This window comes from Haemaphysalis longicornis, unplaced genomic scaffold (genome assembly GCF_048455015.1).
Source record: "Haemaphysalis longicornis isolate Haplotype H1 unplaced genomic scaffold, Haemaphysalis longicornis Haplotype H1 scaffold_6, whole genome shotgun sequence".
NCBI classification, from domain to species: domain Eukaryota; kingdom Metazoa; phylum Arthropoda; class Arachnida; order Ixodida; family Ixodidae; genus Haemaphysalis; species Haemaphysalis longicornis.
In genome coordinates, this window is record NW_027526407.1 from 115100753 (window position 1) to 115128068 (window position 27316).

The following is a 27316-nucleotide window of genomic DNA, read 5'->3' on the forward strand; positions in this document are numbered from 1 at the left end:
ATAAGCAGCGCCGCAACTCTTATTCGCAGACAACTTCGCCGCACAGATCGCCGTCCTTGGTGTTTTCGTGCTTGCTGTGCCGGCAACGAATTGATAACCCACCCAATTCGCAACTCTTGTTATAAAACTTTCTACTCAGGGTGGCGTCACTGCGCGCGCGGCATGCAGATCAAGGAGAAACGTATTTTTGATAGCTTCTTCCCACACACCACATAGGCAAATGCGTTCATGTAAATCCAAAACGAAAACGAAACTGCCTGCAATCCATAGTAACTTCCGCAAGCCATTGAGCGCCAATCCGAATCCACAACTACCCATCACGCCCATTGAGGCGTACGATCGCAGCGCCAGTTTCCCCTCTAGTTATTTGTATGAAACTCTATGCCGCCGTCATCAGCCGATTGCAAAACTTGTGAAACTGGAAAAGCGGGGTGGGGGAGGGAGGGGGGTGAAAGGGGGGTTAGACATATACTGCTTCGTAGTAAAAATCTAAGAAGTCGTGGGGCACGCACAGCCCACAAAGCTGGAACGACATACATGCTCTAGAAAATTTTGCATGAATTTCCCGAATTGGCGGGTAATATTCTTTTACGCGATGTTTAGTTCTCCAGTACTTGTTACCCGTTAAAAAGGTAAGACTTGACTATATTTAGCTTACGGTTACGCTGTACAGAGCAGGCTTTGGGCGGGATAATTCCTGTCCCGAGTTATAAATGCTATACGTGAAAATGAGCCACGACAGGATACAGGACCGAAGCAAACTCACAACTACTTAATTCCACCGAAAGACCCGCCTCGATTACACCGGCAAATCAGCAAATATATACTAGAAATCCCACAGAAAAAAATTTTCCTGGATCTTGAACAGTGTCTCCAGCGACGCTACAAGCGCACAATTAAGTTTTAAAAACGCAGGCGGAGCCTATGCAAGGGCTAAAAAGCCTTTACATAGGCTTCTTAGCGTGTGTGAAATCCTTCCCTGTTTGTTGACGGGCTGGCCATTGCACATGAGCTCTGTGTAAAATAATTGATTTTGTTCATGTTTTATTTCTAAATGGAAACAGCCGAATTGTTCAATGGTGTGGCCAATATACGGATGTGCACGGGTATCGTCGTCCCTTGCGCGTTTCATGAAGCTAAATATTTTCCTTTACATAACCTCCGCGCCACCTAAACCAAAGCCCCTTTTGACGTCCGCAACACGGCAGACGACTGCACGCATTGGTAAGACGAGTGGAAACTGTCGAAACAATGTTATAAACACGTTCCACGTTCAAAGATTGACTATGTCATTGCTTACTCCCAGACAAGTGCACATATTCGTTTTTTTATCGTGTGCAGCACGCGTCTTGCATAGTGTGCAACGTGAACGAGTAGCTGACGAAAGAGCAGCATTCACAGTAGGAGCGGTTCGTCATTCCTTTTCCCTCGGTGCGAAAGCAGTTTCCGGACGTGACCAACCAGGGATATAAATGTTTGAAACAACCCCACATCTAGCGTTAGGTATGAGTGAAATGTAGTTTTTGTAACGGAAAAAAAGCAATAAAATACGTGTATAAACATGCCCAGCTCGGCGTTTACGTTCGTAACCACCACGGCGCGCATGATTTTCAAACATTTCTGATGCTGGCGTTGTCCTCCCTAAACCAGGGAAGCGGCCTTGTTTTCTGTTATTCAATAAAAAAAAATCATTTCTGTGAGAATTGCCGTTACCTTTTTTATGAAACAGGAATCTTGATTCTCACCTAACACATATTCGTTATTTTTTCAGTGCCCAATGGCGCCGAAGTTGTGTTTCCGCAACTTTACGACGTGCGTGACGACCTGGGTACCAGAGTATTAAGGGTGAACGATAAGCTCACTCTTAACTTAAAAAAGAGTTCCGTTTTGCACGACGAATTTATGTTGCGGACGTATCGTCAAGGGGTTCCCCAACACACTTACGTGAGTCACACCATTTTACTTTTCGGGTTTATCTCACTCTAAGTGTGAAAAATTTCCCACGCATCTATTCTGTAAAGCTCAGCCACAATGCGCTCTTATACCGGAGAAATTTATACAAGTCTGTTTTATTTTCTGCAAAGGCGGTCGAAAGGCGACAACCTTCCTACGCTTCTCCAAGTAACAACCTGTCCTGTCATCTCGTTCATACCCCACACTATTCCCTACTTCTTTTTAACTTTTCATAGTGAATGCAATGAATGTTTGTTGGATTTATTTTATAGCGTTCGCACTACTCTTCCACCATCTGCAGGGATCTCTTCTTGATCTTCTACTGGGAACACCTTAAGCGGAATTTTGTAGAGCTTGCTGTCAGTAATTTCTTTCTTTCAAACACAATTTCGACAAGTATTGGTTCGCAAATGCTGCCGTAAAAGCTAAAGAAACATTTTTTTTCTCAAAATAAACGAACCTTGTAATACTGATTTTGCGCTTCCGTTTTGTATCAAACATGCCTGGTGTTTCCGGCGTACTGAATAATGTGGACATGTATTAGTTGTGCAGGCTGTGCCAGAAGATTGGCAAGACCTTGCGCCTACCATCATTGACCGGCTCATAATAGCCATTCTCCAGGTTCATACCCCGTCCGCTGCACCAGAGAGATTGGAGTATATCAAGCACATGGGATATCGTCTAGTTGGGGACTACTATCTCGAGTACAATTTATTAATTTAATATTTGAATAATTTCTTTATTTATTCATTCATTTATACTGTTAGCCCAGAGGCCGGTACATGGTGGAGCAACAGAGAACATGCAGGCAGTAACTGCAGCCTATGGCACAAGAGCAACGAAGAACATGTGCGGTACAGTACGAGGTACAATATGCGGCACAAGTTAGTACACGACCATATTGTGCAGAGGTACAGAATGCAAGGGTAAAAAGTGCAAGGGTACAAAAACGATAGTCTACTCTTTCACAAGCGCAATTCAGCCAAACTGGTTATGACACAAAGCTTCCATCTAGGCGTGGCCCAAATAATCAAGAGACAGAACTATGGCCTTCTGTGTAATTTTAAGAAGGATTTTTTAAAGTGTGCTAAAGAGTCTGATTGAGTAATTTCTGGTGGCAAATTATTCCAGTCTTGAATTGTATTGGGAATAAATGAGTGTTTTAATATGTGTAAACGAGGTATTAGAGGCAATAATTGGTTAGGGTGACTACTTCTAACTTTACGAGACAGTCGAGGATTTAGATATTGTGCTGTTGTAAATAGAAGTAGTTACGGTGCATTAAGTAAAGAAACTTTATTCTCGCTACTCGGCGCCACCTTGCGAGAGGTGGCAGTTTTAGTTTAATTAGCATGGCAGTAACCGTATCTGAGTACCTTTAAATGGATAGAATAAATCTTGCAGCCCTCCTTTGAATTTTTTTTTTAAATTTTTTACTGAGGTATTTTTTTGAAGGGTTCCATTCGTAGCAGGCGTATTCTAACAGTGGACAGACAGTGCTTGCGTACGCAGCCAATTTGGCTGTCGCAGTTGCTAATTTAGAGTTCCTGTTCAAGAACCCCAATTTCTGTCACGCGGCACAACAGAATTTATTTATATGACTTTTCAAACCTAAATCTGTAGAAATTGTCTCACCCACGTACTTGAAGTGAGTTAGATATTTTAAATCCCTTGCAATGAGCTCGTAATTAAAAAAGAGGGTGTTTTTGTTTTGTTTTTATCCTGACGAATACTGTTTTGTTATAAATTTCATGTCTCATATCGTGCACCTTTCATTGATTGTTTGCAATGCATATTTCAAAGTTACTTGATCAGTGTGACTGGATATGACAGAATAAATTAGGCAATCGTCTGCAAACAGGAGAAAAGTGAGTTCTTGTAAATACTATGTGCATGATCGTTGATATAGCACAAAAATAAAACAGGGCCGAGGACACTCCCTCGCGGTACCCCGGACTTGACCTCTAAATGGGTTCATTTCACACCCTTATTCCCGACATATTTCGATCTCTTCATGGAGCATGATTAATTTCAGTTAAGGAGCTTCTTATTAACTCCAAAGCTAGTATACTTCATTACAAGTTTAGCGTCTGGTAGGAGATCAAATGCCTTCGATAAATTGGAGCATCTGCGTTTATTTGACCTGATTCGTTTAATGCGCAAGCAAAGTCATGAATTCTCTGGAAGAGCTGTGTTACTAATGAAAGTTTGTGTCTGAAGCCGTGGTGGTTTGGAAAACTTAGAAAGGTAGGCAAAAAGGCTTCTAGATAGTATATGCTCTAATTAATTACAACCGGGGCAGGTATTTGAAATAGGTATGTAGTTTTCAAGGTCATATTTGCTTTCACTTTTGTTTACAGGTGTAGCTCTCGCAATTAGCCAGTCCCCGGAAAGTGGGCTTTGATTTATAGACGCGGTGAAAATAATCCGTAGTACTTAAATACTCACTCTGCACACCGCCTCAAAATTCGTTCGGGATACGTCTGGTTCATGTGACTTCCTTGCATCCAGGTCCAATAAAATGGAAAATATTCCTTGTACTCCTAAGACAATGTCCGGCAGGTCAGTTGGTTCGTAAGAGCTGGGTGTGGCAGAAGCATGTACAGGGGATTTTTCGGAACGAGTAAAGACAGAGTGGAAGTATTTGTTAAACCTTCGAGTTATTTCTGATTGCTCAGTTGTAATATGTTTATCGACGGAAATATATTGGGCTTTACTTTGCGGCGGGGAAAGGTGACGTCAAAATAGCTGTGGGCAGTTGATCATGAACTGGGTCAGAGTTTCCGAGTAATATTGTTCCTTAGCTGCCGACGATTTATGCTTGAGCATACGTGAACGATCCCTAAGATCAGATGTGTCGCTCGCCTTAATTTTTATCTTGCGTTTTATTTTACGTTTTAAATGAATATTATCTTTATTATTCCACACATTGTATTTCCTAATTAGTTTTACTCGTTGAGGAACAAATTGATGGAAACAATGGTTGATAATATATTTAACTGGTTCCATAACACATTAACATGCGACGCCTGATCGAAGGACTACACTGACATTTCTAAATATTCTTTAATAATAACATCGTCAGCACTGAATTTTTTTTGTAAGGTATAGTTGCTCTTTTACCATGTTTGGTTGCTAATTTTTTATAGAAAGCAAAAGCAGCTTATGATCAGAAATACCTTAAATAATTCCGACATCGTATCAGGGCAGCCGGATATCTAAAAATACATGAAGTGTGGATCCTGAAGCAAGCCCTACCCTAGTTACATTCTGAACACACTGCGTAAGGTCATAAATGATATGTCAAACAATATTTTTCAATGTTTGAAATCTGCAGTTCATTTCAATTTTATTCCATCGTATCCCGGGAAGATTGAAATCACCTGCGATGATTACTCGAGTTTATCAGAAGTTTTTGCGTACCAGAAATCCTGGATTGATTTAAAAAAAAGGAAAGAGGAGCTTCGGTGGGTGGTAATCTGCCCCTATAAGGCACACGCCACTCAGTTCTTTTTTACACCAAACTATTTCGCAATCACGGCTATTAGGCATTGGTAAAAGCCTTAGTTTTCCTTTAAAATGATGGCAACAGCGCCGCCCGGTGTATCGTGGTCTTTACGTATCGCGTTATATGCGGGGGGGACGATTTCCATCTAATTCCATCTAATTTTTGGTCGCAACCAGATTTTCGTTACGATGACTATATAAGGGTTGTATTCAAAGAGAAGGCCCTCGAGTTCTACTGTTTTGTTTGCTAGGCTGCGCGCATTGATGTTGAATAACACCAAGTACCCTGGTGCGTTGTCACATCGTCACTCGGAATCACCTTCTTGCGAACTTTTCCTGCCTAACTTTACCCTGCAATCCTTTTCATCACCCCACTAAAATGATTCTGTTTCAATGGTAATTTTCTCACGCACTAGCTTTTACTCTTAAGCACTTTGCCACAATTGCCGTTGTTTTTGCACCGTGGTCTGTGATAGATCGTCTGCGATGGAAGCATTGCTGCCCTTTAGTTTAGTACAGTTCTTAAAAAATCATCACCTTCTTATTGAAGTTAAAGAATCTCAAAATTAGTTGTCTCATCTTATCATTACGTTTTTTACAGTCTGCGGATTCTTTCAATTGTTTTAAGTGAGATACCAAGGCGCTTTTCGAATACACTGGTAAATACGTTTTCTGTTATCTCGTCGTTAGATTCATCCGCGCTCTCCGGAATTCCAAAAACTACCAGATTCTTTCGACGGCTCCGGTCTTCAAAATCGACTAGCTTGTCCTGCTGAAACTCGATACCAGTTCGCATGTTGCCATATCATCTTTCAGCTGTGCAACTTTCGCCTAGGTTACCTTGACTCTTTTGAGTGCAGTTTCTATCTCCAAGATTTTGCGATTTATGGCGTCGAGTTGTGCCGTTTGCTTTGTTTTAATTACTTGTGTGTCTCCAGCTATGGTTCTCGGCCCTTTCAAGAGTTCTTCAAACATCTCATGCACAGAATCTGGCCCAGGATTGAGCTCGATATCACCAGCTAATAGTAACAACATTGAAAGGCACTGCATAGCATTTGCGGCAAACACTTAGGGTCATGGCACAACAACAATAAATCTGTTGTCGCTTTTGTAACATTTCACAAATTTAATAACCTCGAGTAACAGAGTAACAGGTTCAGTTGAATTCGTCCGAAAAGCTTCCGGAAAGAATGGCTTGATGAACACTGGTCTTATGAATTCCGTGCAGCGGGTTGTCGATGCGGTCAGCGCCTCGTGCGCATGCGCCAGTCTATTGTGTGAGAAGGAGTCCCATGTAGACTGGATCAAGGTGGCATCCGGGTGTCATCCGATCACAAGGGCATGTTTGAAGCTTGCACTGGCGTTGGAACAATGCACAGCAAAGCCTGGAATAACAGAACAACAGGATGTGTTGACTTCATTGGAAAAGCTTTGCCGTGCCTATTTCCTCATGTGACATTATTATAAGCGGTGCTGGCACGCTTATGTGACCCATTCTTCAGTCTAAAACATCGCAGAAGCGCTGTGTGGCGATTCCTTAGATATTGATATCGCCAAATCAACAATAACATCAGATGACAAGCGAATGCTCGCAAGTAACAGAAACTGAAAGTGGTGGGAACTCGAATCTTGGACATCGTCCAATCCCATCGCTAGGCGAATGGCGCCACTGGTGTTAGTTGTTGCGATGGCCACAAACACCGCATTACATTTGTACTTACATCATGCTTTACTAATTAAATCCGGATTTTTCAAACGGTTAAATGATTATATAGATGTTTATTTGAGCCGGCCTATGCAATGTAAAAAAACAAGTGAAACCAATTTATTTACAGCCCACCTAAGTGTAATGGATGAAAAGCTTTTGGAGAATAGCGGGCGGCCCCTGTTGCTGAAAGAAGCGCGGCTTTTACCGTGTCGATAGTTCTGTTAGTGTTACTTTTCCACCCGTTACGGCCTTTACAGTTGCCAAGTGGTAAAAATGAATAGTGATCGGAAATAAAATAATTCATCAGCCTAACAGGGTTTAACAGATGGCTCTTAGGCCTCAAAGGAGGGGACAATCAAGAGTCCATCATACCGTATAAGAACCGTTTTCATGCATTGTGCATTTTGATGGGCATTTTGATGCATTTTGATGAGCTGAGCATTTTGATGAGGTCCTTCATGTTGTTTCCCTGATTAGCACAATCGGACCATGTCCATGCAACGCACTGACGCAAAAAACGTCTCCAGAATCTTTCACCACTGTTCAGGTTTTCTCAGTGCGACAGCTGTCATCAAGCCATGATTCGACGAGGACAAATATTGCCCTCATAAAGACGTATTTATTTGGAGAGGTATTCTGTGGCGAAAAATGTCAGTGCATTTAAGCAGATGTCACGAACACCAATTTCCTTACAAAACTGTTTTCTGCTGTACAGCAACCTTTTTGCAGTCCCGCACGGGCGAGCTCATCCTACGAAGGAATAGTTGGGGCAGGCGGGTCGTTCATTGCTTTCTGTGTCTGTCCTACTTTTCCTTGCACACGTGCGGGAAAGCAAACTAGGCTGTAACCAGATTAACGTACCTGCCTCTCTTCTACATCCATCCTTCCTTGAATCTAGAAAGAAAGGTCACATGACAATGTCGTAACACAAATTTTCCTTTACGTAAGTATTACACAATTGATGTTGATGAGCTCAAAGTTGTGATATTGCGCCATAAATTGACCCACTAATTTATGGTAGGTTAATGTCTGCAGTTTTAACGGAAAATTTATCCATGCCATGTGCGCAAAAAATGTTATAATGATTGGTAACATATACGAGGAGTCGAATATAAATGATTTGTCATCATAATCATCATCAGCCTATCTCTTCCCCCTGCGGGGCGAAGGCCTCTTCTATTATTCTCCAATTACATCGGTCCTGTGCCAACTGTGACCAATTTATCCCCGCAAACTTCGTAATCTCATCTGCCCATCTAACTTTCTGCCGCCCCCTGCTAAGCCTGATTGGGCCATGAGATAATTTTGCCTATTTAAAGGTTTGAGCACTTTGTCCTGACTGTTAGCATACGCTGGAGTTAGAGCAGAACATGTTGCCATGTTTGGGGGGGGGGGGGGGTAAAAGAACTTGTTTTTTGAAACGCTGGTGCTGTCAATAGTTATTAGAGCAAACCTAAAAAATAGCAAGAGATATATTTCTTGAAATATATGCTACCAAACAAGAGTTTGTGTACTCAATACTTCCAAATAGAAAGGAATAGCAAATAAGGAGGGACCCGCCTATCCTTGGCCACTTACGATATCCACCATCTTAGAAAAGCCGCATGCACACTGTAGCCTGGAAATTGCGAAAATGCTTCACAAACTCGGCACGAGACTCCGCTTAACTTCCACCCTCTGAGTACTTGTTACCTCTCTTCCCTGTTCTACGTTACAACTCAAAATGCAAAATTGAGCTTCATAACGCAATATAAGGCAGAAGTATTCTATGTTTTTTGGAAGGCAATTTGTTTTAGAATATTTGTTGCCTAATTTATTAGCACATTTACTACGCAATATAACAATTACCGCTCCAAAGTTTGTTAACTTTTGCTGTTGAAAAATTTAAAAAACGCGGCAAATTATAAAGTACGCAATCAGACTAATGCCGTTTTAGTAACAAAGCATAGAATTTTACCCAGTGAAATGCTTCTAGGTCCTTTTCTAAGATAAAAAGCCTTGAGCATGGTGTTATTAACAAGCGCGAGTCTGACTAAAGCCATTCACGTTACTAAGCCTGATGTTTTTGCGTACGTCAGGGGAGTTTTTATATCACAAAAAGAATGAGATGGCTGATGTTAATGGTCATGATAAAAATTTATAACTGTCTCGGCATATATAGAAAGTGTGGAGAATTTGCTTGCTCTGCTCTCACTTGTGTATTCGGGGCTGCAGCACCTTCATTAAAAGTAATTGTGAATATATCTAGTTCTTAAAACTATGCAAACTGCGATTACATTTTCTGCTACACATATATTACAATTTGCTTGATACTTTGTAATCATAGGAAAAAAATATTATTTTCCAGTTTGACTTGGTTGCCTTACAAGAGGATTTGTATCATGACGAAAAACACTTCGCCAGCGTTTTTGTGTCGGAACATGGTGGTTCTGTAAAAGTGGTATGTTGGGTTTGCTTTCCTCGCATCTGTAGAAATACTGTTTGTGTCTTGTAATGATTTTAGGTGATGTAGCAGACGAACAGATTGAATTTGTTCGTCTTAGGCACTGCATTCTCCGCCGGAATTTGGAAATATATATACAGAAATATTTGTACGCTGTTACAGAAAACAATTCCGTGAGGACAAATTGGCCGTATAATTGGACGAGGAAAATATCGAACGATATTTAGAGGAAAAGCTTTGCACCGCAATTTTGAACGACAAAAAAAGTACCCGTCGACCACCAGAATACGCGTCTGGTGCGATGACCACTCCGCTACCGGCGGGGCAATTTCCATCCACTTTCTGGGGTATTTATGTCAAGGTATTTTTGTTTCCTGCGCTTGGGGGTGGTAGCCAGCGCCACTATGATTAGCCGGGGTGAAAGGGACCGTCTTTTTAAACCCCTGGCCGTGTCTCATTTCTGTCTTAATGCAACGAGCCCCTCCTTTTCGCGACATAACACAAACACACACACACACACACACACACATATATATATATATATATATATATATATATATATATATATATATATATATATATATATATATATATTGACACGGTCGTAGGGAATGAGATGGGCTTTATTAAAGATGGGGCGACCAGTGCGCAGGGAACTCGTAGGCGGGGAGCGGTGAGCACAGAGCGAGTAGTGCGCAGCACCAACGTCTTCCTCCTCTTTTCCACTCGCGGCCGGTCAGTTCGTTTTCGTCGTCTTCTCTCCAAGTTTCGTTTCTTCCGCTTCTATCGTAACATTTTCCCCCAGGGCAGACGAAGCTCGCCGAGCGAGTTAAGGGGTGCGAGAGTGACAGCGTTTCAGGCGAGCTACTTGCACGACCTGTGTCCTGCTCGAGCGGCGACCATTAGACGTGACTTTGGTGACGACATAGTTGACATCGTTGAAGCGGGAGAGCACCACGAACGGTCCGGAGTAAGTGGAGAGGAATTTTTGGTGCAGTCCTTTCTTGCGCACCGGAGTCCATAACCAAACTTGTTCACCCGGAGTGAAAGCGACGGGAGGATGTCGGTCATCGTAGCGAGCCTTGGTACGAGCTTGCGAGCTCAGAGTACGAATACGGGAGAGCCGGCGCGCCTCTTCAGCACGGCACAAAGTTTGGGCGAGTGAAAGGTGGTGATGTGGTGAGAAGGGCAAGATGCTGTCGAGAAATGTACGTGGAGCACGGACATACAGTAGGAAAAACGGAGCATAGCCAGTAATTTCGTGTTTGGCGGTATTGTAGGCGTACGTAACGAATGGTAGCACAGTGTCCCAATTCTTCTGGTCGGACGTAACATACATTGATAGCATATTGGTCAGCGTGCGGTTTGTGCGCTCCGTCAGACCATTAGTTTGCGGATGGTATGCGGTGCTATGGCGAGAGACAGAGCCACAAAGTTTCAATAGTTCTTCTAAAACGTCTGCCGTAAACTGTCGCCCGCGGTCACTGACGATAACGCGCGGAGCGCCATAACGAAGGATAACAGAATGCAGAAGGAAGGCTGAGACGTCCTCAGCTGTAGCTGCAACGAGAGAGGCCGTCTCGACGTACCGGGTCAAGTAATCGACGCACACGATAATCCACCGGTGACCTGTTGAAGACTTCGGTAGAGGTCCAAGAAGATCTATTCCGACTTGTTCAAATGGTGACGTAGGTGGAGTCACGAGATGCAGAGGTCCCGGCGAAGGGCTCCCAGGGCGTTTATGACGCTGGCATTGCAGGCAGCCGGCAACGTATTGCTTCGCAAATCGCCGCATTTTCAGTGTCTCAAACGCCCTGCAGTGGCGAATCACGTCCTGTGCAGTCACAAGATCTTCCTTCGTTATTAAAAAGTTGTACGCGTCCTCAGCAATTCCTTTGAGCAGGTGGCCCACCTGGTCCTCATCGGACATGCTACGGTTAACCAAGCGGCACAGCTGGAGCACTTCTTCGATGTACGTTGGGCAGGTTTCTCCAGGAACCTGGGCTTGTTGCGCGAGAGTTTGTTCAGCCTTTTTCTTTTTAGCGCCTGAATCGCCGAAGGACTTCTTAATTTCGGTAACAAAGTTATCCCACGTAGTCAACTTTTCCTCGCTGTTTTCGAACCACACAAGCGCGGTTTTATCGAGAGAGAAGGGCACGTTGGCGAGCTGTGACGCCGGGTCCCAGTGGTTGTACTTGCTGACCCTTTCATAATGTTTCAGCCAATCTTCTACGCCCTCATCCGGAGCCCCCAAAAACTAGCGGGGTTCCCTCGGGTAGGGCCAGATGCTCACCCTTGATGGTGCAGCGGCGTCAGTAGCTCGGGTGTTCGGCATGCCGGTCTGTCTGGAGGGTAGCCCAGCAAATCCGCCTGCTCCGTCAAGAGTCGTCGGTTGTTTCCAGGGGGTGTCGATACCCCGCACCACCACCAATTGACACGGTCGTAGGGAAAGAGATGGGCTTTATTAAAGATGGGGCGACCAGTGCGCCGGGAACTCGTAGGCGGGGAGCGGTGAGCACAGAGCGAGTAGCGCGCAGCACCAACGTCTTCCTCCTCTTTTCCACTCGCGGCCGGTCAGTTCGTTTTCGTCGTCTTCTCTCCAAGCTTCGTTTCTTCCGCTTCTATCGTAACAATATATATATATATATATATATATATATATATATATATATATTTGTTATGTCGCGAATTGGAATGGGAAAGGAGGGGCTCGTTGAATTAAGACAGAAATGAGGGTTGGCAGTCAAGAAAACCTCGGAAACCAAAGGGGACAGTGCGATAGGTCATTGAAACAGATGAAGAATTTGGAAAGAAAGAAAGAAAGAAAGTGGAGGAAAAATGCCCGCCGGGTGGGATACGAACCCACGACCTCCAGAATATGCGTCTGGGGCGATGTCCACTCTGCTACCCGCGGGGAAATTTCCAACCACTCTCTGGGGTATTTAAGTTAAGGTATTTTCGTTTCCTGCGCTTGAGGGTGGTAGCCAGCGCCACACGGATTAGCCGGGGTGAAAGGGACCTTATTTTTAAACTCCTGGCCGTGACTAGAATGTCTACGACATCTAGAGTGTGGTCGGCTAGCGTTGAACCCTCTTAAGCTCCCTATAGCCCCAACACTGCCAGAACACAGGCCCTGGCTATGCATGTAGCGAATCATAATGGGAATTGAGGGGTTCATCCCGGCCCATTGCCGTGGACATCACGGCCTGTTTCCGTGATGTCCTTTTTCCAACCTCGAGGAGAGTCTCATGGGCAATTTGCCCGGCAATTTCATCATGGGAACAGGTTAAGCGCCAGCACAACTGGAGGAAGGAAAACAGACAGGAAAGGGGCGCTTAACCCGTTCCCATGATGAAGTACCAACTTGCTCGCATTGACACATTATTTCTGCCCAACAATTCCCTCAAATAAAAAGAAAATTTAAACTTTTTTGAAACAAATTCGGCGGAAAATCAATTTAATTAAATCCTTAAGTTCTGCATGGTAAGAAGTGCTAGCGAAGAAGGTCCTCGCCACTATGCGTAGTGGGATTGGGAGCCAAACACACACTCGATCGTCGGTATGATATTCGAAATATGAATGTCAGGCTTGTAGCGTCTGGTGTCCACAACAGACGCGAGTAACCTGCCCGGCCTAGTGCAACCGGTATAATTATATCGGTATGTCGCCATTGACTATTTGCTGCAGCATAGCATGGAGCATCGTTGTTAGCTGTCATTTAAGGACAAGCCGAATAGTGGCCTCCTGCGTTGTTGCCTGAATACCAATAATGTTCGTAAAGGGAACAGAAAGAATATTTCGTCACACGTAGCGTGCCAAATATTTACGTGAATAAGCAGCCTATCTACAGTAGTATTGTGCAGGCGTTGGGTTATTTTGTATGAAGGGTTTGAAGACCTTGACTTGAGGGCACCGTCATTTGTAAAGCGCAACACCTCTTTCATTAAATCTGCAGTAAAGCTCTTTCGTGGGTGTGTGGTGGAACCTTCCTACATACGCATGTTGCAGTTCCACTTCACGGGCAACACATGGATAGGGTGCTTGTGTAGTTCATCCGAAGATCGTAACTTTTTGCGATGCTGTCAGGTTGTCTGTGGCTACAGGTATCCTCTTGTTCGGCGTTCGGGATGAGGAAAACGGGCTGAGGTGTTCAGACGTGTTCATACGGGTCCGAGATGCTGTTCAATGGTCCGATGGTGAGGTGAAGGTCTGCAGAGGATTGTTTGGTTTTGTAAGCGGTGTTTCCATTCGCTTAAATTCATGTCTGTTGCCGACGTAATGCGTTTCTTGAACTTAGGGTGGCGCCACTATTATTCTGTTATGTATTCTCCGGCTGCGCCAGACGACCGAACTTTTAAGCCGGAATATAGCTAACTTGCGCTTGCAGGCATTTGGAGTGGCAACGGCTCCTCCTTCCAGAGTTTTGGTCATATCACGTAACAAGGATCGGCAGATAGCTGTACTGCAGGGTTACTCTTTCTATGCTGCAAAAAAACCCACTGTGTTCACTGTGTTCAACAGGTCGCTGTGGTGCTGAGTATACGAATGCGTCGCATAGGTAGAGGCGTCCCAGCGTTTGCTCGAAGATTTGTAGACGATGTTTGCATTTAATTACTCCAGCCGCAGGTTCAATCTCTTCAGGGTGCTAAAGAATTTCGCATTGGCGTGTCAAGACAGTACGTGTGGGGCTGTTAAAGGTTTCATTTGTCTAAAATATACACTCGAGGAAATCTAAAAGTAGCCCAAATATCTCTGACACAGTTTTTCATACGCAGAAGCGTCATGTTCCTTTTGATAGAACCCATGGCCAGCGTAAACGATGGCTGTCTTGCAGCTATGTTTCTTTATTACAATAATGGCGGCCAAGCCTACGTCACCTGCGTCTGCGGTAATTTTGGCTTCGCCATCTTGGACAAAACCGGGAAGAGCATTGTAGCCGATATTGCAGCTCGGGGTATACTTCATCCTAATTTTCACTTGGGCAGAAAGGCATGTTGCCTTTCGCGGAGGAGCTCAATGACTTGAAAATGCGCGAGAAATTTTTCCGCAAAGCTCGGGTGTTAAGCACACAGTTTAGGTTGGTTCCGATTGCCCTTTTGGTCGTTAGGCCTTCGGAAGTTTGATACAGCCTTGATCTTCCCTGTTTCTGGGTAGATGCCTTCGACGTTGTTGACTTCGTGAAAACTGTGAACTGTAAAGGGTGAAATGACTCATTTTCGTCGTCGGTGTTACCACAGGCAAACGGACGGCGCACAGTACCTACTGCAATCTTACAATGTGCTCTTCAGAACTTCGGGGTAATCTTCCATCCACAATGCGTACAACTTAGCATTAACGACCGACTTATACTGCTTATTGCAGAAATGGGGAAAAAGCACGGAGGTCGTTTCTCTGTGATCAAAGATGATTCCACTGTTTCCGTTGCCAGTTTCCTTTTACTTCAGGCGTCAGGTCACGGCGGTAGGTGTCCAACACAAGATAAGAGGCACGCTGCAGAACGGCGCCTTTTCGTAGACACCACACTGTCTTTTATCCAATCGCGAATAAGGAAGGCGTGCACACAGCCATTCTAGTGGCAACGCACAACCACATAGTTAAGGAAGTTGTACGTAGCTACCCTCTGGCGATATTTGATATGTGCACGTCTTCTTGTAGCGTAAACAGAGAAACATTTTTTCTCCAATTTGTCACGAATGCTCTGTAGGTCTCCATAAAAAGTGGCTATCTTTAACCATACCCTGAAATAACCCGCGGAGACCACCCAATCTGTACGCCAAGTTTCATTTACCTGTCATCGTTATGTTTCAAACAAGATGTAAACGTTCCAGAATTTTCCTTTCTGGTCAATTCTTGACAATTTATGGCGGAAGTAAGGCCAGTTAAAACTGTTGCTGCTCTTGTTTTCTCAAAAGTATTCTCAAACAAATCTGCAGACAACTGGCCGCTAATAAAACTAAAAAACTAGCCCGAGTTCCCTCTAGCGTTCTAAATTCACCTTTCACAATGAACTATTGAACATCGTGAAATTGCCCTAGGAGGTCAGTACATAGGCTTCTTCAGGATGCAACAGGGAGCCCGATGTTAGTTTGATACAAGAACCACTTCTCCTTCGCACTTTTATTCCGTTAATTAACTGAAAATACGCTGAATCACAAAAATAAAAGCTTACAATCTAGAAAGCTCAAAAATAAAAATATGATAACTCGGAAGCCCAAAGAGAGTGTCGCCATGTTTTCAGAGACATGGCTCGCCTTTTCCACCGCGCTGATCCAGCCATATCTGTGCTAAAAAATTCCAATACCTGAATCATGGAGTTGAGCAGCTGTTTTCCGGACTTGTTAGAAACCGACCACGCATGGTGCAGGATTTTATCCAGGAGGCCATGGCTATCTAACGGGCAGTGCAGGAGGGTAGCCGCGAATATGACTGTACTACCACCGGTGGGCCCGGTGTTGTTGCTAGTATGACATGTGAAGAGTTCGCTTTACGGGAGCCAATCCGGCATTCTGCGTGAAGAGCTTAATCATCTGGCTATTTCGTCCCAGCAGCGGGCTCCTTCTCTTGCCAGGAAGGCGCGCGAAGAGATACACCAAGTATTCTCACCATACAATCCACCGACGCAACGTTGCCCTGCCAGCTACGCCGCCGGTATTCGTGAATAAAGCTCCAAAATTGCCGGCTTCACCACCCCTACCACGTCACCAACCGCCCCCGCCAGTACATCCTTGTTCAGCACAGTAATATAGTGTACGCCCCCAGTAGGAAAGCCGGATTTGTGGCGTATGGTAGACGGACAGCCTTGTTGCTACCACTGTGGTGAACCTGCCTGCATTACACAAACGGTGCCCCGTACCGCGACACAGTTCTTCCACGATTCTCTCGTACCACTGCTAGACCGCGTTTGGGAGAACTTCCCGCTGAAATGGCCATTCATCTAGCCGCATAAAACGATACGTCTCCAGGTCCGCGTCAATCACGCTCGCGGTCTTCCGCAGCCGACGTTTCGGCGACCCGTCACAAATATCCAGACGGCTGTCAGGGGAGGTTTTCTAGACTTCATGTTGTGTATACATTTTCTGCGCAAGTACAACGCCGCTATAGATACCGCAGAGCGTCTGGTGAGGCCTTCAACAAACCTGCCTCAAGAGTAGGTTACCGACCAGCGTTATTTGCCCCTTCGTATCGCTGATGACGACGTGGGCGTGGCACCGCGATCATGGGCACTTTTACCAATAGCGTACGATGATCCATGCGCCAACGACGGGGTTGCCGAGCTGCACACTGCGTTTTTTTTCGACCAGGGCTGAGCCATCGCAAGAGGCCTTGTGAAGCTGTCAGGTGGCAGCACCAATCTCTTGTTGATAAATTTCTCCAACGAAAGCCGGCACATCGCGAGAGGGGCTAAAGTAGCCTTGCGCGAAGGTATCGACGAAACAGAATGTCATGTTCTGCTTCAAACTGGCTCAACCTCAAAGGCGGACGCTAAACTCACAGTCGACGTCAATTTCAACCTGCCGCCCGAAAACCACCGCGTGCTCTTCGATGTCCTGCAACACTACCAGTACTGTTTTTCGTTCACGTCTGTTGCCGTCAGACGCATTTGACGAAGCGTCCAGTAATCACCGTGGAAACAACGAGGCCCATTCTTGAGAATCCTTACCCTGTGGTCTTACCTTGTGGCAAGTACAGAAAAATTCTGGAAGGCGACATCATCGTGCTGTCGAATAGCCCCCGGATGTCCCCGGCCGTTCTGGTCAAAAAGAAAGATGGGACATTATGGTTTAGCATGGATTATCGCAAGATCAATTAAGTGACCAAAAAAACGTTTATTTGTTGCCACAGATCCACAACTCGCTAGACAGAAGGCGAAAGGTCCTGTATTTCTTGTTCGTGCACCTTAAAAGCGGGTATTTGCAGATAGAAGTCGACGAAAGGTACCAGAATAAAACCGCTTGTGTAAGGCCGGATGGACTTTACTCCAGGTTTTATCCTTTGGATTATGGTCAAGCCCGGCTACTTTTCAAAGTCGTATAGGCTCCGTGATGTCGTGCCTGAGGTGGAAAACGTGCTTTGTATACCGGTTAGACCTGTGGTCCTACTACCTGTGATATATAAAAAAATTTAGCCCACATTGCCGCGCGTCTGACTGGTCTTACGGGGGTTTATGTTGCATTCTCCTGGAGGGGTGAACAACAGAGTGTGTTCGACGAGCTACGGCAAGGCCTTCAAATGCCACCAGCCCTGGGCCTTGTTGACAAAACCGCCACCACCCCACTTCATACGGACGCCACGCGTGTTGGACTTGGCGCTATCTTTTTGCAATGGCAAGATGGTGCTCAAAGAGGGATAGCTTTCGCCAGAAAAACTCTGCCTAAGCAACTGAAAAGGAGTGTTTGGTCGTCGTGTGGGCGATGCTGAAATTTCGACTGTACCTGTATGGCCTTCCGTTCACAGTGATCAGCGGTCACCACTCACTTTGCTTGTAATGCACCGAACAGTTAGAAGACCCGTCCGGAAGCCTACCGCGCTCGAGCCTTAAGCTCGAGAATTCTATGTGACTGCCATGAACAAGTCCGGTCAACAACACGCCGATGCCGACTGCCTCTTACGAACAGCAGCTATTCCAGCGTCAGCAAATGACTACGGCAATGATGACGCATTTCTTGGGGTGGGGGACGGATCCTCTTTGTCGCGGCATTGTAACGAATATGTGGAGATACAGCTACTCGCTAATATATTTTGCGAATAGACCCCCATTTAGCCGAAGCCGTATTCGAGATGATTATCATTCTTCGGTTTCCGGGATGGAGTGCTCGGCAGGACAAACTATTTCCCACGTGGCAGGAGCTACCTTCCTGTTGTTCCCGCAGCCCTCAAGAACGACTTTTTGCAGTCTTGCCACGGCGTTATGACAGCGGGTGATCTCCGCTGCACAAGCACATCGGCGAAGATCAAGCAATCCTATTACTGGCCTAGGCTAGGAGCAACAGTGCGATACTACCTACGCACGTGTCACGAGTGCCGACGTCGTAAAACACCGCCACTACGATCAGCCGGTCTACTGTACCCTGTTCAGATACTAACATAACCTTTTAGGCAGTTTGGAATGGACCTTTCGGGATTTTGTACGTCGTCTGCTGGAAATAAGTGAAGTAGAGTTGCCACCGGGTACCTCACGAGGTACGCGGAAACGGAAGCCCTCAAGTGGGGAAAAGCTCTTGAGGTCTCCCAGTATTTTTATTTCGAAGTCTCTTCTGCGCTACGGTGCTCTTGCTATCAGCATTTACCGCTGCCCTCGTCGAGAAAATAACTCCTCTCAGCAGTAAATCCCATCGCAAGTCTCCTGAATATAACCTGCAGACAAATGGATTTTCTGAACGCCGAAACAAGACAGTAGCGGACATGCTAAGCATTTACACCGACGGGGAGCACAGGACGTGGGGCACTGTGTTGCCATACGTAACGTTCGCCTATAACACGGGTCAACAATAAAAGACACAAATGGCGGCATTGTCTCTTTTTAATTGACCTACTTGTCATCACCACGCTTAATGAAATGTTGCGCCATAACGCGGCCAGTGGCAACGTGGCTGTGCATGAATTCACAGAACGAGCCAAAGAGGTGCAGCCTCTAAGCGCTTGCGAACAAGGTGGCAACAACAGCACGATTCCCAAAGCTACAACCTCGGCCACAGGACAGCCGTTTACACATCTGGCTACAGAGTGTGGGTATGGACTCCTCTCTGCCTTCGAGGACTCTGTGAAAAACTTCTTAAACCGTACTTGGGACCATACGAAGTGCTACAGATGTATTTTTTGAAGATGGACTCGCTGCTCGACGCCGCCATAACCGCTGTTCTGACGTCATTGATGTAGTGCTCATGAAGCCTAACATCGATCGTTGACGAACTCATTTTGGACAAAGACCATAAGAGCATCTATTCTTTTCGATAACTATGGGTGCATCGGTACAGTGCTGTTTAGCCGGAGGGTGGGTGCGGCGCAAAATTTCGCGTGGATTGTGTGTTAAGCAGAACTATCCCCTTTTGAAGGAGTGTGATTGTCACTGTGCTTGTTACAATCTGTAAGTGAAGAATACCGGCCGTTTTCCCTTGTTAGGTAGCACGAAAACGACGACATAAATATGCACACAGGGGCCCACGTGCTTCATTCGGTCAGCCATTTTGGCTGAGGTCTGATCTACTGTTTTGTTTCTGAGTTTTCATCGCCCCGCGTAATAAATCCGTGCCAGAGCGTGCGGCCGATTTTGACTGCGTCTATTGGGACGTAGAATAATCAGCAATATTGAGCTTATACACCGAATAGTAATGTTCTACTCAAACTTGAAGTTTCTACAACCAGCCGTTCACATAAAATGTTGAGTTTTGGGACCACCATTTGTTTAAATTTGGAAAATGTGTTTTGACGTATAGCGGGCGACGCACAGGGCAGTCCTAAAATGGCTTTTGTGTATTTTTATGAGTAAAATTTGTTAGAAAAAAGATGACAAATAAATCACTCAAAAATTTATAGGAGAAAATTTAAAAAGCTTACTTTGGTTCAGAAAGCAGAATCGCAGCAATAGTGTTGGTTTGGGAGAAACCATAAAACTAGTTTCAGATATTTTTAAGGGCTACACATTTCAGGAAAAGCGCATCGACTTGTGAACGGGGGAGCGATCTAACCAGGAGTTTACGACAACAAAATTAACTTTTTTTCTTTGTTTGGAGTACAATTTCGACAAATCGTGCCTTAGTGAGCCACTACGCAATGCCACAAATGTACTCCTGAGCCCTCTCCCTAACACATCTCTTAGCAGGTATATGTTCGTCTACATTCAACACTGTCGTATGTACTTCAATAAACGAAAATGTACACAAAAACTTAAAAAACATAAAAGTTCATATATCTGATTTGAATTTTAAATATAGAATTTTTTTTATTTCGTGTTAGAAATGAATGTTTGCAGCACAATGTATCAGAAGCAGGTTCTACAGCCATAGCCTGAAGGTGGACCTCCTGTTCATATTAAACAAATGTAAGCAGAGAATATAAGCAGGAAGAGATAGCTTATATGGTCCTAGAACAGAAATGTTCCAGTAAAGAAAACATGCAACTTTAAAAACGAAAAGCAAAGTATTATAAGCAACACAAACACCGTTATACATACAAGAACGTCATAAGCAATAAACATATTACTAAATATTACATGGAGGGAGAATAATGAATTAACTTCTATTGAAAATAAAACACGGCAGAACATACTACAATCAGTTCAATCTTTAAGGTTGTAATGAGAACTTCGCCGATAATTTCGAAATGTATAGACAGTCAGGGATGTTTTATTAGAGAGCAGCAAGGTATTCTAAAAGTGCATAGGTGAAAAGCTAGTTTGTGTTCCACTAATTGTGGCTACTCTTGGAAGCACGAAGTTCATGTTAAATGAAACGGAGTAGAATTGGTCGCTACAAGAAAATTGGTAGCTATTAAATAACAAAGCGGGAAGTTTCTACTAAGGAAATGAGAAATTATAGGCCATACAAATGTTCAAATTTCTGCAACCGATAGAATAAAGCTTGAAGCAATGAAACTGTGGTCGTTCGGAAGGTAGTGAAAGGTATGATTGGAACGAATTGTTTTGAGTATGTCGTTGCTTGGTTATATGAAGCTCTTCTTGTACTCGTTGTCAGGTATGGTGCTAATGTTACCTTGCGCAGGATTTTTATCAGTGCGTTTTATGCTGTTTGGCCAAACCACCACTGTTTTGTTAGAACTATAACTGTCTACCAAAGGTCTCTGAGACGTTTCATGGCTCATATTAAGCAGAAAACGTTCAAAAACTCTGTCAAGCTGCATCCAATATGCATAGCCTAAATATATGTATTTTTAAGGAATAGGTAGAAGTTAGGGCCAGTCTAACAAAGATTCTGAGTACAATTTTGCCCAGCCATTTGCTACCAGACTACGTGCAATATGATGTGCGCACTGTTAAAAGCTAGAAAAACCGTTAGCTTTGTAGCTCGATACACAGAAGGCGCGTCGTACTGAATGGATACGGGCTAATTTTGACCACCTAGGGATCTCTAACGTGCGCCTAAATCTCGTACACACGGAAGTTTTTTGCTTTTCGTCTCCAGCATCCGAACATTAGCTCCACGGAGCGCACACCCGAGAGTGGCTGTGGGTATTCTAGGAAAGCGCCGCGTACCTCCAGGCTACCACATGCTCGCAATGTGGTACTGGCCATTCAAATATACAGAGCTGTGCCGAAACCAGGGCGTTTGTTCGAATTACCCAAAAGTTCAAATGAATCGACTTCGAATTAACGAGCTTTTACTGTACAAATAATTGTGGCTTGATCATCCTAATTTGTTTTAATTTTACTCCGTTTTTAATTTACCCATTTGGTTCATAGTAGAATGCGAATTTCATCTCGACTCGTAGCAAGAATGCTGTAACCTAGGCCACGGAGCTAATAAATTTGAAACATCACAAGCACATAAACGTACTCTAAGGTTTAATGTTACAGCGTGCTAAAATTGTTGAGTACAACTGGGTGGACATAGCCATCCGTTCATCTAGAGGTGGGGAAATTGCCCTGATACTTCCAAAAGTATGAAAATGTTGACTACTTTATTTGTTTGCCCACAATTTCCCTCCAAGGAAGGGGTCGTAAGCCCAAACCTTAAAATTCGGCCCTTGGAAAAAATGGAGCGTTCTGCCGATGGCCACATGCCTCATGCATTAGAAGTCATCAGTAATGACGATCTAAAACAGCAAACAGTCTATGGTAAGCTACAACAATACATACTGCTTGGAATTAGAACAAAAAGCAGACCATAAACCCGCTTAAGTCTATAGCAGTGTCCTCATTTGTTGCCATTCTTGTTTTAACAGGTGAAAACATTCAAGCAAGAAACATCACAGTAACGGAACGGCTGACCGCTGCCGGTAATCTCAAAATACTGATCGTATTCTCGCATTATCCCGTTTGCAGCTGAAATCGCAACTGCGTTTGCGAACTAGCGCTGTTTTTTTTTGCAATTATCATTGCTTAAAGTTCTGTCATTTTCTCTGTATGTTTTTTAGAACGATATAGGACGGAAAAAGTGTATTGTGAAGTCCGTGTTGTGGTCGACACAAAATTGCGTTCTGGATTCAACACGACAAGAGATTTGATCAGATACTATATGATCGTGTTCAACTGCGTAAGTGAACCTTTAAACACTTTAGTTAACGGCGCAATACGTTTTCGCTTATTTTGGTTTGGTAAAAAAGCGCAATCAGGCAGCTTAAAGCTATGCAACTTCCTTGTATTGAGTAACCAGATGGTTCTGGAGGACAGGGTTGTGACCTTCCCTTGCACAACCTCTCCATGGCGGAGTTACTGATAACAAAGGCTACGGAGAAAATTGTTCATCATATGGAATCATATTTTAGTTGAAGTGCTCAACCCATTAATAATTGTCACGACAGTAGCAAAAGAGTGCGGCTTGATATTGTGTTGTTCATCCAGATTCCAAGTATTTAAAGCTCATGAATATGACAACGTTTAGGAAGAATTAGCGAGATAATTTTTTCATTGAGCCAACCGCTAATCATTGTTTTATGTGTGCGTCTGCGGTACCTAGAACTATTTATTAACCTTTTATATATATCTGGATACCAACATAAAAATAGTGACCAAAAGAAATTGACAAATATTTATTTAGCGACGTGTAAACCGAAGATTTCAGTGGAACTAGAACTACTTTTAACCGATTTATCAGAAAAAGAGTGTACTTACCTGCAGGGAAAACTTTTCGCACACATTCCCTCCTAGATCTCAGCGGCGCAAAACTTTTCACAGGTGCGCCGACAACTTTGTCCTGAGGTGCCACAAAATAACAAAAGAACAACAGACAATGGCATTCACCGGCAGTTTCAGGCCTATATCGCAATAGTGCACAGATAGAGAATATGTGTCGCCAAAACATACAAAGACGACATGCTTGCGCATGTGTTATTGGGGCGCACTCTTTCTGAAGCTTCAACCATATCTCTTTGCTAGCTCGGTGCTGTGTCTCGCTATTGTGATTGTAGTGTCGAAGGTGGATGCAGCTTTGATTACCTGGATGGACAGCAGGTGCTAATGCCGGCCCATCTTCAAGCCCTTGGAGGTTCCACACTAGAACTTTACACAGAGTCTAAGGCGGCCACAACGAATTTGCTCTGCGTAGCCTACGACTGGCCGGACACGACAGGCATTCGCAAGATTCTGGACATGTTACCCTGACCGCTTTAGCTGTAGCAATCCCGGGGTAATACACGCCCTGCTCAAATTGCGGCGGTTAGTTTGTGTGACCTATGGTTCTTTTTACGTTTCGCGGTCATTGTTGACAAAGATCACCAAAAACATCGCCTCGAGCTGAGCAAAGGTCTGGGTCACGCAATAGCCGTTCTCTTCACAACGTGTAGAACACACTTCGCTAGTACGCAGGCTTGATACGTAAAGGTCTGGTAGTGTTGACTTCTGAATGAGGTGACTCCATGGCCTTTGTCTCTGGCACAAAAAGCTTAATACCGACCTGTGCGTCTCTCAACTAAGCGAGACCTCGTTACGTTAGCGGTACAGTTTTCCGTCTGGCAGGCCCCCAAAACTCTAGCAGTGGCTCCGGAGACAGGAGGGAACTTGGATCTATTGGAATATGTTATGGGAAACACTTGTGTACATGAGCCATCTCAGAAATGTGCTGTAAAGTATCCTATATTTCCACCTCTACATCCTAGAAAATTTTTGCGCAAATTTTTGCCCAGCACGTCTGATTCAGCAAATATTCGACACAAAATATTCGTTATGTGTTTATGGTCTTTGTTGGAGATATGTTTTTTAGTTTTTTGGCGAAGTTACTTTAGAAGACATCAGAGCTTCCTAGTTCCGGAAAACTACCTGTTCTATTTGCGAAGGGTACCGATCTGCTTGCGTAATTGTGACAAGGGGTCTATGTATGGAACGAACTTCTGGAACCTTTTCTTAGGCCTTATGTCTGGTGGTTACGTGGGATGGTTTATTTGCCAAAATACGTTTAAAGCCCCTTAGCTATAGGTCATTTAAACAACTATTACCCTCCAGTGCATAAGCAATCTTCCTTCTACCTCAGGCAGTGCAAGATTATATAAAAAACAAATTCTTCAGTGCTTTTTATAATCATCATTGATTGGGGGGTTGTCGTACTTAAAGGGGCCCTGAAAGGCGTTTTGAGCACACTAAATTGACTAGCGCAATCGTTAGATTGGTTCGTCAACATCATCTGTGCCAAGTATTACTCTTTTACGCGCAGCGGAAAGCTCACACTTTTGTTGCAAAGTTTGTCGCTTTTTTCTCACCCTTCCCTTCGTGTTTTTGGACGCCGCCATCTTCACATGTCTACGTAATCAATTCCCAGATGTTCGTCATGAGCTAGACATCCTGCTATTGGGCGGCTTTTCACGCACTTCCGGCAAAGAGATGAGTCGTCTGCTCAGCGTCGGCTCACCGGCTGATCTGCCAGCGGAGTGCCGGAGTGCTTGGACATTTTACGACAAACGAAACAAGTGTAAACAAACTCTTAACCGTTTGTATTGAATGCAACAGGGCCATAACACGGCATGAATATTCTCTTACTTGACTACGCTCCATAAAGAAAGCGTTGAAGCCCCGTGGCACTTCTTTCTTGCTATCGCAGAGAACGCCCTGAGCCGAATGCCCGCGTTTGACGCATACATTTTATTCAACTTCCAAACAATCCAGAGATGTGTTTCGAACGAACACAACGTCACAACATGCGTTGCAAGTTCGAACCGCGATTTACAGACGATAAGTTGCCTCCTCCTGCCCCTCGTAAATTCGGCACTCACCTCGCGCGCGGTTTGCGGGGACGAACAGCAAGTCACTTAACTCTGGCGCACAAGCCGAGATGGCTTTTAGCCACGCACACTGCACATACCCCATGCGAGGTTGAGTCGTACGCCGCTCTAGAAAGATAATCCAGACCATGGGAAGCACTATCCACCCGCAGAAGCACAACGTCGCATTTCATCGCGAAACAAAGGCGTCCACAACACACACACCATCGCCTCCTGTAATGCCAAACGCATCTCGCACTTCCAAATGGGAGTGAGTAGTATGCCTGCAGTGCCCATATGCCGCGAGGTGAAGCCCCAAGCTGAACCGGGATCACGCAACCGTAACGGACTTCCAGAGCGGTTTGTGCCTTGTTACCAGGGCAACCGATGTTTGATATTGTCAAAGAAATGGTGCTCGCTCCAGCGCTGGAAAGCTCAGAGCCGCGGCGGAGCATGTTTTGCCAACGTTGCCGCTCTCCACCACGCGTCGCCCCAAGCTGAACTTGCGTTTTGTGCACGGGTTCTGTATCGGTTTAAAATGTCTTTTTCACATGCCGCCGGCAGGAATTACCACCGCCACAAAATAAGACCCGGCACCAGCGGGGCCACATCTGATACGGCGCTTTTTGGATAAACAGTGCGCTGTGCATCCAAGGGAGCGAGCGCAGGATCCTCCCCGTGCGGCTGCGAGTTCGCCGCCGATAAAAAGTCGCGAGCCGCCGATAGCAACGTTCTGCAGCAAAGTACACCGCGAAAGGGCAAGGCCAGGCCGCCGCACACATGGGACCAGATTTTTCGTTCGCTTTTCCAGCCTTGAGCGGAGTGCGGGCTTCATGATGTCAACAAAGCTTGCCCGTAGCAGACGGCTGTGTGAGCACCGCAATAGCGGAAGTACGTCACCGCGGAGGAGCGCAGCATCATGGGAGGGAAGGCTCACTCGCCGTCAACAGCGGAGAGTAAGTTGAAAGGAGGAGGAAAGGCGGCGTGACGATAATGCGCGGTGTTTGATTTACGATTTCTCAGCTAATACTCATCGCTTCAACAAAATTCTTGCCGGAGGAGATTGCTAATACATTGCTTTACTTGGTTACATGTACATCCACGCATCGGCGGAAGGTATTTCAGGACCCCTTTAAAATGCACTTGGGCTATGAGGCGCGCCGTAGTCGAAGTTTCTGTATGATTTTTTGACCATGTGTGGAATTTCACATTCCCCTAAATATCGACACACATGCGTTTTCGCTTTCCGCCTCCATCAAAAAGCCGCCATCGCGACCGCGATCGAATGCGCATCCTTAGGTTCCGCAGACAAAGCTTGAATAGGCTCACCGCGGGGGGTATCAGTACTTTCATAAGGCAGCTTTTAGGGAATCCACGTTTCACGGGTTCGGAGGGGTCTCGTGAATAAAAAAGCCGCACCTCCTTATGCTTAAGGCTCTTGTTCTTAGCAAAAGCATGTGAATAAAATGAAGGTGGAAATAAAAAGAAATATGTCAAGTCTACCGGTTTGGGAATTTCGTTTGTGATGATAATCTGAATCAACGATATTTTCAGCACTTATAGGGTTGTCAATATAGTATCGTCACTGAGATTGTCATCAGCAATAGTCAGTGAGATTTTCACCACACATGGTGAGTACAATTAAACCGCAAATACAATAGCCTCCCATTTTTAAATTCGTCACACATGTTAACTGAAAATACGTGTATTCAGATAAGGTGCCACTGAATTCACCCTATTGAGACCACTCTAAACCTTCAAACCGGCTCTTTCTATACTGCGCCTGAAACAGCTTGTGATCAAGTGCTTCCTTCAAAAATGAAATATGAGGCGTTGACTCA

The 27316-nt window shown here is 44.8% G+C and overlaps 1 protein-coding gene across 1 annotated transcript in view; it reads left to right on the plus strand.

The window, feature by feature from the left end:
- LOC144141905 (venom metalloproteinase BumaMPs1-like) overlaps positions 1 to 27316 on the plus strand; it is a 111624-nt gene that overhangs the window by 30846 nt on the left and 53462 nt on the right. Inside the window, exons 2-6 of the mRNA XM_077673375.1 lie at positions 1772 to 1944; positions 9516 to 9608; positions 22275 to 22401; positions 22509 to 22562; positions 22701 to 22819. Of these exons, the coding sequence (XP_077529501.1) occupies positions 1772 to 1944; positions 9516 to 9608; positions 22275 to 22401; positions 22509 to 22562; positions 22701 to 22819 (566 nt within the window). The remainder of the gene's footprint in view (positions 1 to 1771; positions 1945 to 9515; positions 9609 to 22274; positions 22402 to 22508; positions 22563 to 22700; positions 22820 to 27316) is intronic.